The following is a 13232-nucleotide window of genomic DNA, read 5'->3' as shown; positions in this document are numbered from 1 at the left end:
TTTATAATAACCATTCTAATAGGTATGAGGTGACAACACATGGTGATTTGACTTGTATTTGCCTGATGATGAGTGATGTCAAGCATCTTTTCATGTACCTGTTGGCCATCTGTGTGTCCTTTTGGAAAAACGTCTCTTCAGATCCTCTGCCGTTTTTTAATCAGTTTTTGTTTTTGTTTTTTGCTGTTGAGTTGTTTGTGCATTTTAGGTTAACCCCTTATTAGATATCTGATTTGAAAATACTCTCTCTTGTTTGGTCGGTTGCCTTTTCCTTTTGTTGATGGTCCTCTTTGCTATGCAGAAGAAGCCTTTCAGTGTGATGTGGTCCCTTTTGCTTTTGATGTCAAATCCAAAAAAATCATTGCCAAGACCAATGTCAAGGAGCCTACTGCCTATGTTTTCTTCTAGGAGTTTTATGGTTTCAGGTCTTACATTCAGTTCTTTAATCCTTTTTGAGAGGCAGTTTTATAACTTTATTTGACAATCAGCAGTTCTCATCTACATTAGCCATTTGTAGACTTTTTAAAATGGTGACAGTTACATAGGTAACCAATGTATGGAGCTTATTTGGTGAGACTTCATCCTCATTATGCCTTTTGGACAATCGCAGCGGAATGCAGTACGTGGCATTTCTTCTTCCTTTGGCCCGGAGGGCTCCGTTGAGTCTGGTGTCAGTGCGCATGTCTGGTGGTTTCCATCTCCTTTATGGCGAATTTCTGGATCCCTTTGTGTGCACGCTTCTTGAAACCCACTCCATGGATGGTCTTTGAATGTTGATAGTATTATTCTTTGGTCACTATCTCGTTGATAGCAAAATGACCCTTCTTTTCAGGAGCCATTCTGCCAGGCCCAAGGTAGGAAAGCCTTTAATCCATTTTGAGTTGATTTTATGTATGGTGTAAGATAGTGGCCCAGTTTCATTGTGTTTGCATGTGGCTCTCCAGTTTTCCCAACACCATTTAATGAAGAGATTGTCCTTTCCCTGTTGTATATTCTTGGCTCCTTTGCCATAAGGTGACTGATGCATGGGTTTATTTCTGGACTCTTTTCTGTCCCATTGATCTGTGTGTTCTACGCCAGTACTACACTGTTTTGATTACTATAGCTTTGTAATATAATTGGAAATGGGGAAGCATGGTGCCTCCAGCTTTATTTCTTCTTTCTCACGATTGCTTTGGCTATTGGGGTCTTTTGTGGTTCCTTACAAATTTTAGGATTGATCTTCTATTTCTGTGAAAAATGCCTTTGGAATTCTGATAGCCATTGTATTGAAATCCGTAGATCGCTTGGGGGTAATATGGACATTTTAACAGTAGTAATTCTTCTAATCCATGAGCATTGAATATCTGTCCATTTATTTGTGTCTTTGCGATCTTAATTTCTAAATGATAGACACATAATTCTCTCCTGGACTTCTGTAATAGTCCACTTGCCACTTTCCCTACCAACCTCTGTCCTGATGCCATTCCATTATTGGAGTCATGTTTCTAAAATTGCAGATACAATTGTGTCATTCTTATACTTGCAGCCTTCCGTGCTTCCCGCTGCCTTTTAGGTAAAGGACAGACTTTCTATAGCAGACACAGCAGCCGACCCCCAGCCTACTTTCTACCTCTCCTCGGCCTTGTGCTTCAGCAATACTAAACTACTTAACATTTTTCTCAATATGCAGTGCTGTCCGTTTTTCTGACTATGCGGTGCTGTTCCGAGTCTGTGCCTTCTGATGTGTTATTTGATCTGCCTCCCACTTTTTTAACTCACACTCCTTCAAACTTAGCTCTCAGAGTCATCTAAAATTCTGTCTGACCTCCCCAAGCACAGAAGAACTTTCTTTCGTTATTGACCCTATCATTGCATGTTATGATTATTTCAAGAAATGGGCTGTTTCGTTTTTTTTTCAAATCTTCAAACACATTGTCCACAGCCTGGTACACAGTAGACACTCAAAAGTTTAAATAATGGCTCATATCTGAAAGAAGATTGACCCCAAACTTATTTAGTTGTGTATTTATGTTTAGTTTAAAACTTTTTCCTTAAAAAAAAAAAAAAAAAGATTTTGTTTTTCCTGGTTATAAAAGTGTGAAAATAATACATATTCACTATTGAAAACTTGACAAAAATATAGAAAGGTTAAAAGACTATGATGTCATCCATCTATTCCCTACATATTTGGTGTATTTCTTCAAGTCCTTTTGTTTTCCTTCTGTGAATATATCTGTTTGTGAGAGAATGTTTTTTGCTATTACAGAATTGAGATTTAACATCAAGTTCAGTAGAAAGTTAAGGCCGCCGGGGAAAGTATAGAAATAACCAGCACCTATTTCAGATAGGAAAATGGAATCTCTTAAAGGGGTAGTTCACTTCTGTGTTCCTCAGGTAGTGATAAAGCTGTATTCTGCTGAGCAGACACTGTGCTGTATACATTATCACTACTCCTCAAACAGCCCTGTGAGGCAGCTATCATTTTCTCTGTTTCAAAGGTTAGGAAATGCTGACACAAGGTGTGTCTGCAGGCTCTGCTCTGAGGAACCCTAGGGCTCCACCAAGTGCATCAGGAGGGTCACAAGTGATGAAGATTGAGGCACATGAGCTGAATATAAAGTGACAGACTGCCTGAGGAACCCAGACCCTTTCAGTGTTTTTATCTGTTTGGTAGAGAAGTTTTATTGCTTAAAAAAAGCTTGCAAACCACTGGCCTAGCTTGTTGGACAAATTCACTTTCATATTGTTTCCTTATAATGCTTGCTAAATGAGACGTTATTGTAAAGCACTTATCCCTTAATTTTAATACATGACATTTTTCTGAATATTAAAGCTGTATCATTTATCTCATGTGCTCTACCAGAATTAATTCTCATTGATTTTGAATTCAACATTAAGTACATATTTTTGAGTGCCAGTTATAGGTCAGGCCATTCTGGGTGCTGGGGATATAGTGGTTGATAAGACAGACATACAGGATCCCTGCTCTCGTGGTACTTGCCTTCTAGTGGGAGCCGTTAGTTTGACAATAGAAAAATAAATAGGAAGTATTAGAGTACTAAGTGGTTTTAAGAAAATAAGGAGTCTGATGTGATAGAACTTGGGAGTTGGCTGCCTTCTCCTGCGTCTCTGGAGAAGCCTCTCTGAGCTGGTATGGAGTTGACCTGAACAGTACTGAGCCAGCAGGGCACAGATACTATAAATGGAAACCACAGAGAAATTAGAAGACGGTAGAATTTAAATATGTATCAGGTCTTGGGGGAGGGGAACGTAACTTCCTCAGCTCAGGATTTAATAGTAATAATCACCAAGGAAAAACTTGTCCCATTTGATAAGAGAAAATGTATTGACCTCTGAATTTTAAAAAAAGAACCCATAAGTGGCAAACAATTCTGAAAAACTATTTTTAGCATATAAAACATACACAGGATTATCTATTAAAAGCTCACACAGATTAATAAGAAAGATATAAAATTTAGTAGCTAAATGGCAAAGAAGCATGACAAAGACTATATAATTCATAAACATCACTAGAAATCCAAAGAAACACAATTAAATGAGGAATCGGTTTTTTAACCTGACAAATTAGCTTAAACTTCTTTTCTTTTACTAGTATCCCATACTGGAAAGAGTACACAGCAAGACATTTTCATAAATTGCAAATAACCCTAAAAAGCAGTAAAATTTGCTTTTGAAAAACAATTTGGCACTGTGTACCAAAATCCAGGTAAAATATCTCTCTTCTTATCCCAGTAATTTCATCTCTGGGAATTTATTTTAAATAAAAAACAAATTATTGGGGAAAAATAAATCTTGGCACCAAAACATGCCTCACATGATTTCAGTAGATACTTGGTAGTGTCCAAATGTCTGACTGTAGGGAAATGTTTGAGTAAATCAGGCTGCATCCACTCAATGGCTTGTTATTCATACATGAAAAAGAATGGTTGTAAAAGAGCTGCAGCAGCAAAAGGAAATAAATGCTTTAGATGCAGTGGGAAATGACAAACAGCAGCATGCAAAATTGTCATCTATGTACCCTTTGTAATCGTCTTTTTAGATGTGTATGGAAAAAAAAACAGACTCAAGGATATACACCAAAATGTTAACAATGGTGGTTTAGAGTTGTGGGATAAAAACGTTAACCTGTGTATCTTTTTTTTTTTTTTTTAAATTTTAATCTTTTTAAAAATAAATTTTTTAAAAAAACTTAACACCTAAATCACAACAATAGAGAAATGCACTCACTTTTCATCTTTCACAAAAGAGCTTTGAAGGTACAATCGTGTGGGAGAGTCAAGACCTCCAGGGCCTCGTGTCAAGAAATCTCCACCAAGTGACAGTAAATGATGGAGGAGGAGTTCTCAGAGTCATTACAGTAAGTCATTCTTTTTTTAAAAGGTTGTTATACATACCTCAGCATTTTTATTCCATAACGGTGTTTTTAAATTTACTTTTACACCAATCCAGGCAATATGGGACAAGGAATGGTGTGTGTTTTAGAACACATAGAGTAAAAAGTTGTGCAGTGACCATAGTATAGAAGAAAAACTCAAATGTTCTATGGTTTTGTAACTGCACCATTAACAAATACACAATTTTGCCTTAAGATCAGTGCATTTTTAAAAGTGTGGCATTTTATTTCTCAATAGTATCAACATTAAGAACTCTTGCTAGCAGAATTCAGAATATTCACTGTCTCACCTTGATAGTAGGATATTAGTTAAAATACTGTAGGTGAAAGTATTGGAAATAAGATTGAGTATTCACTTTCACTTATATTGCTGAGATGTGTGCCTCTCCTATTTTTCATTTATTCAAATTTGCTGAAGGTGTAGGTAAACTTAATATGATGAACTTGAAATAAACACTGTTTGTGGTGGTGTCATAGACTCAGCCTTTTGTTCTCCTGGATGCTCTAGTCTAATGATTAGAAAAGCACTTAGCAGTTAAACTCACAAGCTTAGTATATTTTCATTAAGTCTTAACCTTATTCACGTGAATTATTTCCTGAATTGAAATGAATATCATATGGTATGTTATTACCCATTCAGAAAACATTTACTGCACACCTGTTGTAACCCAACCACCGTGATGGGCAAAACAGGTCCGTTACTGGCCCACAGCGGACCTTGTACTCCAGTGAGGAAGGACATTACACAAGCAGACCCACAAATTCATATGGACTTACAAACTTAGCCCTGTGGCCACGTTTAGGATTTCTTCCCTTCTTATGAGAAGTCTTTTATTTAAGATAAAATGTTTTATGGCGTTTATAGTGTTTTTTTTCTTATTTTCAAGGCAGTGTTTTTGATATCTTGCCTCCTTTTCTGTGAAACTTAAAAATATATAAGACATGCTGGAATTTTATAGTATTGAGTTGGTTACAGAAAACGAAATCAAATTATTTCTGAGTTGAGGACTAGGTTCAAATGTAAAGACTTAAATGGTCCACTTTGGGGCTGAATTATAGCTGTAGAGAGCTTAAACACTCAGCTAACCTAAAAAAAAAAGTAACTTAGTAGCCTACTCTAAGAAACCCCATGTGCAAATTTAAGTTTTCTCCTAAGTCGTCTTCCCTTGCCAGCAAGTGATAGTGTTAAACTTTTTAAAGCCAAAATAAAAGACAAGCTATGACTTTTAGATAGAAGTTAATAAACAGAAAGTATTATCAAGTTCCGAACAAAGCAAAACAATATAGCATATACAAGAAAAAATAGAGTATACAACCTTTTATGGAACTCCAAAGCTGGAGTCTATAGCATTCACCTTGTAGTTTCCTCCACATCCAGCTACACACCGTATTGTAAACGACGTAAACGATGTCACCACAGTCACCTCGGGACACTGTCTCCCCAGTAGCTTTAGAACATTGCTTTGTACAGGACAGTAGTGCTGTCGAGACTTGAGTATGGAGAGACGCTGTAACTGTGCAGAAGCGTGACTGACATCTCACCCAGAGCACAGCAGCTGGAGGACAGCTTGGTAGCTGTGCCATTTCGGCGTGCCACACACACAGGTGAATCGCCTCCGTCTGAGTAACCTGTGAGGTGAAGAGAGGTAAATCTCTGATAATAAAAGAGCCTGCAGTGCTGAGACGTCCACGGGCGTGTGGCTGGCTCCTCGGCCGTTGTCTAGGCCCCTTCAGCAGCATCAGCAATCAGTCAGACTCCATCTGAACTGTTTGCTTGAGGGGCTTTTCTCAGAGTGGCCACCTGCCTTCAAACTCTGCCTACATGCATCTGAACTCATGGGGATTTTCAATCTCCAAGAAATCAAAAGTGGTAATAATTTTTTTAAGTGGTGGTGCTACAATGCAAAATAAAATTGATTTTTGTACTATTATGGTAGCAAGTTCAAGATAAGGGGCTAATATCCAAAACATATATGGAACTCAGAGAGCTCAACAACAAAAAACAAACAATCCAATTAAAATATGGACAGAGGACCTGAAGAGACATTTCTCCAAAGAGAACATAAAGATGGCCAACAGGCATAGGAAAAGATGCTCAACATCACTAATCATCAGAGAAATGCAAATAAAAACCACAATGAGATATCACCTCATGCCAGTTAGAATGGCAGTCATCAACAAGACAAATAATAAGTGTTGGAGAGGCTGTGGAGAAAAAGGAACCCTCCACAGTTGGTGGGAATGCAGACTGGTGCAGCTGCTATGGAAGGCAGTGTGGAGGTTCCTCAAAAAATTCAGAATGGAATTACCGTATAACCCAGTAATCCCTCTCTAGGGTATCTACCCAAAAAATCTGAAAACATTAGTCCATAAAGATATATATGCTCCAGTGTTTGTTGCAGCTTTATTTACGGTGGCCAAGCCATGGAAACAACCAAAGTGTCCTTCGATAGATGAATGGATAAAGAAGATGTGGTATATATACACAATGGAATACTATTCTTCCATAAGAAAAGATGAAATAGTGTCATTTGCGACAACATGGATGGAACTTGAGATTGTTATGCTAAATGAAATGTGAGACAGAAAAAGTCAAGAATCATATGTGGGATATAAAACTGAATATCACAAAAGAATAAGACAAGTAAAGAAACAAAAGTTCATAGACATAGAAATAGTTTAGTGGTTACCAGAGGGTAAGGGGGAGGAGAATGGTAGATGAGGGTAAAGGGGATCAAATATATGGTGATGGAAGGAGAACTGACTCTGGGTGGTGAACACACAATGTGATATATAGATGATGTAATACAGAATTGTACACCTGAAACTTGTGTAACTTTACTAACCATTGTCACCCCAATAAACTTTAAAAAACAAAAAAAAAAGAATATATGATTCTGTGTAAGCTGGAAATTCTGAACACTGTACGGACTACTGCATATACCTGTAATTAGATAACAAAGGCAGGAGCATAGTGATGTCATCCTGGTAGTGGAAGTCTGGTGCACCTAAGCTTAGACAGCTTTATATACTTGGGAGTCACTTTATGAAGTTTGCGATCAAATTTTAAGTATAAGAAATGTATTTTTAGTCATGAAACATTGAGCACTTCTATTCTTGTTTCTTTCAGGCTGGGGAGGGTGCATTGCCTCATGAATTCATGGAAGGTGTGGAGGGAGTCGCAGGTGGTTTTATTTATACTATTCAAGGTAAGTTGGCTGGTACTGATCTCATGTACCTAATCTTACTTTGTACTTTGACATAAAAGGTTATTTTTTTTTTTGGTAATTAAAAGCTTTATTGATACGTAATTCACAAACCACGTAATTTACCCTTTTTAAGTGTTTAATGAAATGGTTTTTAGTATGTTGAGCTCTGCAAGTATCTCCACTAATTCCAGACCATGTCTATTGCTCCAAAAAAGAAACCCAAGACCCTTTAAGTCACTCCTCATTCTTCCCTCCCTCCAACCCTAAACAACCACTTATCTACTTACTATACTTTCTGACCTTAAATATAAAGATTTATTTCTGGAATCTTCTGTTCTCTTAATCTATATGTCTGTCCTTACACCGGAGCTACACTGTCTTGATTTATGTAGCTTTGTAGTAAGGTTTGAAATCAAGAAGTGTGTGTCTTCCAACTCTGTTCTTTTTCTAGATTGCTTTGGCTATTCTGGGTCCTTTGCATTTCCATATGAATTTTAGGATCAGCTTGTCAATTTCTGCAAAAAAGCCAGCTGGGATTTTGAAAGAGGTTGCATTGAATCTGTAGATCATTTTGGGGAGTTGCCTTCTTAACATTAAGTCTCTTAGCCATGAACATAGAATGCCTTTCCATTTGTTTAGGTCTTATTAAATTTCTTTCAGTTAATGTTTTGTGGTTTTCAGAGTACAAGTCTTGCCCTTATTTTGTTAAATTTATTCTTAAATACTCTTTTTGATGCTATTGTAGGTGGAACTGTTTTTTAAATTTCATTTTCAGATTGTCGATTGCTAAAGTACGGAAATACAGTTGATTCTTGTGAAATCAATGTTGCACGCTGCAGCCTTGCTGAACTTATTTATTCATAGTTTTGTGAGTGCCTTAGGATTTTCCACACACAAGATCACATCACCTATGAATAGATAGTTTTGCTTCTTCCTTTCTAGTCTGGATGCCTTTTTCGTTTTTTTCTTGTCGATTGTCCTGGCTAGAATGTCCAGTACAGTGTTGAGTAGAAGTGGTGGAGTGGACATTTGTTATCTTCTCGTAGGCGGAAGGCATCTGTCACCGTAAAGGTGATCTTAAAAAATTAATACCCTTGGGCTTTCTTGGCCTCGTGTGGCTGTGGCTTTGGTCATGGAGACTTCTGCCAAACTGTAGACCAGGCCCTGTGGCTGTAGTACGCTCCGTTCTGCCTCAGTCAGACAGAGAACCTGGTTTTTTCTCTGACCGAGGAATGCTGTGTTTTGACTCCTCCATGTGGCCCTGGTGGAGATGGTGCAGTGGACTCAGCTTTCCCTCCTGCTTCACATGGACTCTCTCTCCTCATAATGTGAATATTGAAATGTAGGGTCTCTATCTTCAGTTCTGTGAACGACTAATATATCTCATTAGTGTCAGAGGCATTAGCTTAAACATGTCTTTAAAACTAAAGGGAATGTATGATAGGATTAGGAGGGGCTGTGTTTGTCTTCTTGAATGAAGCTCGTTTAAACATCCACATCTGTGAATTCCTGAGAATTCTGTCGTGATCTTTAACAAAGAAACCCTGTTATTGATGCAGTTGTTATTGGTCACCTGTCCTCAGCGTCACTCCTGGAACAAGGGTGCCCAGTACTGCTTGTGTCTGACCTCTCAGAGCTCTGCAGGCCATGGGTTCCTATAAAAGTGAGGACCCAGCCTCTCTGAAGGCTCTTGAGGACTGGGGACAGCAGAGGCCAGATCCTGAAAGGCAAGTCTTCAGGGACTCCCCGGACGCGGCGCAGTGCTGGGGGCGGGGCAGACCCTTGTGTGAGGCGGAGCTGGGGGCGGGGCAGACCCTCTTCGCCAATCAGCTGTGGCTTTTTAGATTTCTAGCATCTTTCTTTAGGCACTGTTTCCTCATGGAAGTGTTTGTATTCTTACATGATCCCCGAGGATAAGCTGGAAAAGGTACATAGGTTTTGGCCACAAACTTGCCATTAGAAATAGAGATTTAAGATCTAGGGATCCCTGATTTGTTTCAGTCCAGAGATTTTTTTCATAAAACTATGAGACCACCCTTCAAGGGAGGTATTGACTTAGCTCAGCAGGAGGCTGGCCTAAGAGGTCAGGCAGGTTGTTAGAGCGGCTCCCACGTGGGGCCTGGGCAGTGCAGCACAGCGGAGCGGGAAGGTGGAGCAGCTTCCTTTCTTTGGCCAGTCAGTTCACGTAAGTACCACCAGGAGTCTTTAAACACTAGTTTGAGGGGGACCCTTGAGACTTCTGGCACTGAGTCGTCCTACAGGCAGCAGCTGTGCACCCTGAATGTTTGTCAGAGTTTCTCTCAGTGAGGCTAAAGGAAAAGGAATAAGGTTTGGGTGAGGAAGCTTCCTTTCAGACAAGCCTGAAATAACTCGAATTTTAGGATAAAGGAATGAAAATGAATATGATACCTTCTCATATACTGGGTATATCTGAAAATCTGAATAGCAGTTAATTTTTTGTTGTTGTTGTTGTTGTTTTTTTGTTTTTTTGTTTTTATTGGGGAAGGGGAACAGGACTTTTTTTTTTTATTGGGGAACAGTGTGCACTTTCAGGACTTTTCTCCAAGTCAAGTTGTTGTCCTTTCAATCTTAGTTGTGGAGGGTTCTGTTCAGCTTCAAGTTGTTGTCCTTTCAGTCTTAGTTGTGGAGGGCGCAGCTCAGCTCCAGGTCCAGTTGCCGTTGCTAGTTGCAGGGGGCACAGCCCACCATCCCTTGCGGGAGTCGAACCGGCAACCTTGTGGTTGAGAGGACGCGCTCCAACCAACTGAGCCATCCGGGAGCTCAGCGGCAGCTCAGCTCAAGGTGCCGTGTTCAATTTTAGTTGCAGGGGGCGCTGCCCACCATCCCTTGCGGGACTTGAGGAATTGAATTGGCAACCTTGTGGTTGAGAGCCCACTAGCCCATGTGGGAATCGAACCGGCAGCTTTGGGAGTTAGGAGCATGGAGCTCTAACCGCCTAAGCCACCGGGCCGGCCCAGCAGTTAATTTTTTTTAAATCTGAGGGTCTAAGGGCCATTCAGAAGAATCACATGGTACATTCAGATCTCTGGCTGGGCCATATCTTGAGCTACTAAGTTAAAATCTTCAGGGCTGGAGCTCAGATAACTATTTTAACAAGCTCCTTAGACAAATTTGATGCCTCCAAACTTTGAGAGGCTGTGAACCATAGGATTCATTTAAACAACACCTAGACAGATCATTAGATTTAAAACACACACAGATATATTACTTTATACCAGGGGTGTCAAACTGCAGTCCGCAATCCATTGTTAATTGGCCCGCAGCAAATTCCAAAAATATATTTAGTTTACTTAAATAAACCAGGTGAGGCAATACGTACTTCACCTCGAGTGAGTGGCCTGGCTGTTTGTGTATTTTACCACATATGGCCGTTGATAAAAAACGTTGAAAAAAGTTTGGACACCCCTGCTTTATACTCATTTTTCAGGTATATGTAATATAAAACAAAATGTGTAATTTGTTCTTCTGAAAGGCCTGTATTTAATTTCTGCTCTCATCTTGATACCAACCGTTTTCCTGTTACTGCTATTTTCTGACACTTGCACTTTCTTTCAAGTGTTAAATCATATGTATCAAGTATTAAATTGTATCTATTTATCTTTATATTAAAGTGAAAGGATATTATAATAGGATGTAAGGGTTAAAAAGAAACCAATGTCATTTAAGCCTGTGTTTCTCAAAGGGGTAGTCTGGTCCACCTGCATCAGTTACAGGAAGGCACGTGTTAAACACACAGATTCCTGGGCCCCACCCCAGACCAGCTGGATCTTTAGGCTTGGGGCCTAGGAATCTGTATTTCAGGAAGTGTCCCTGAGAACCCCTCCTCCTTTTACAGATGAGAATTCTGAGGCCCAGAAACTTGTAACTTGTCCACTATCTCACGGATAGTGGCAGAGGCAGAAATCCAAGACTGTAGGTCTTCAGTCTCCCTTCCCCCAGTGTTCATTTGCAGTTAGAAGAAGTAGAGCGCTAAATTACATTTCAGTTTCCTTTCTCCACTTGTCAGCCACTCACTTTTCTTGTTTTTCAGAAATTTTCTGTACTTTGAGAAAATCCTGCCTTAGTGAAAGAATTGCTTAATTAAATCCATAGGATCTGAAGACAGTCCCTGCACAAATGTGACAAATGATTTAATTTGTGAGGTAGTAAAGTCTTTTAAGCACATTAGTAATCATTTTTATTATGAAATATAAATACACCAAAAATAGAGAGCGAGCACTATAAGAAACACCCATGTACTTATTGCTCAGAATTAAGTGTTTACATTTTGTCAGATTTGTTTTTTGTTTTGTTTTTTAAGAAAGAGAGCATTACAGAATAAATCTGCTTCTTTTCTTTCCATTAAAAAAAGAAAGAAAAGCAAGCATCACAGATACAGTTGAAGCCCCGCCCTGCTGGTCTCCCTGGCCCTGCTCGTCTCCCTTCCCCTCGAGAGGATACCAGCGTCCTGACATACATGTGTACCCTTCCCATTCTTACGCTTCTGCTTTCTACTCTGTATGTGCATATCTTTAACGTAGTTTTGAATAGAATATTTTATAATTGATACCTATGGTATCACATTGCATATATCAGTGAGCAGCATACTTTTCCTCAGCGTTACTTTTTCATTGCCATTCCTTTTAATGAGGAAGCTCAGGTTGATTTTTTTCTAACTGCTGTATTCCATTATGTGAATATACCACAATTTAGCCATTCTCCTGTCAGTGGTCGTTTGGATTGGTTCCATTTTTTCACTGTTGCAAACACTGCTGTGATGAATATCCTTGTGATCATGTAAAATACTGTCTCTGGGGACTTAGCTACGAGTGGACTTACTGAGTCCTCCAGTCTGCGCATCCTCGGCCCAACAGGTCCCGCCAGGTTGCTCTCCAGGGTCCGTTCATCCTGAGGGTTCCCGTGTCCCTACCTCAGAGTCCCTAAAGTCTGGATTCCTGTTAGGTTACCGTGGCAACAAAGTGTCAGCGTACATTGTGGTACAGGTCTGGGTCTTGAGTTTGCAATAGCATTTTTCTCCAGCTCTCAACTTTTCCTTTGTAGAAGGTGATACTCTTTTACAAAACCTCCATTCTCGCCCTCGAAGACTTATTGATCATATAAGTAATCTCCACAAGGAAGATGCTTTGCTGAAGGAGGAGAGCCACTTCTATGAGGATATTGTTTTTGTGGATGTTGTCGACACTTACCGAAATGTTCCTGCTAAGTTGTTGAACTTCTATAAATGGTAGGTTGTAAAAATGTCACGTAGCCAGAAACTGTTTTATTGTTCTTTTGATGTAGAAACAATTTATCAACATCAAACCACTGAGATTTTTTACGGAAATAAACCAACCTAAGATCCCCAGACACCTGGAATATGATCTGTTGTATCCTGGTTCTGTCAGGGTACAGCTTGTAAAATGCCGCCGCTTTGGTATTTAGAGCAGCACATCCATAATATGAGTGATAGGAATCTATCAAAAACAAACAGGCAAGAATTGATTCACTCTGAGGCAAAGTCATTCCTTTGAGTCATTGCCTTGGTTGTCTCAAGCCAACATGAGAGGAACATCAGTGAGTTTGAAAATGGCCCATTTTCAGTTGTGTTCATACCCACCTTCCTAAAT

General features: G+C 39.4%; 1 protein-coding gene across 2 annotated transcripts in view; it reads left to right on the top strand.

The window, feature by feature from the left end:
- Positions 1-13232, top strand: part of B3GALNT2 (beta-1,3-N-acetylgalactosaminyltransferase 2) — a 50934-nt gene that overhangs the window by 29784 nt on the left and 7918 nt on the right. For both annotated transcript variants that reach the window (XM_019746980.3, XM_088799087.1), the window contains exons 6-8: positions 4250-4360; positions 7527-7605; positions 12667-12850. In XM_019746980.3, coding sequence (XP_019602539.3) covers positions 4250-4360; positions 7527-7605; positions 12667-12850 — 374 coding nt within the window. The remainder of the gene's footprint in view (positions 1-4249; positions 4361-7526; positions 7606-12666; positions 12851-13232) is intronic.

Source organism: Rhinolophus sinicus, chromosome 6, assembly GCF_057876585.1.
Source record: "Rhinolophus sinicus isolate RSI-liver-muscle chromosome 6, RSI-T2T, whole genome shotgun sequence".
NCBI classification, from domain to species: domain Eukaryota; kingdom Metazoa; phylum Chordata; class Mammalia; order Chiroptera; family Rhinolophidae; genus Rhinolophus; species Rhinolophus sinicus.
The sequence above is the reverse complement of the archived record's forward strand: the minus strand, read 5'-3'. Positions and strand labels throughout refer to the sequence as shown.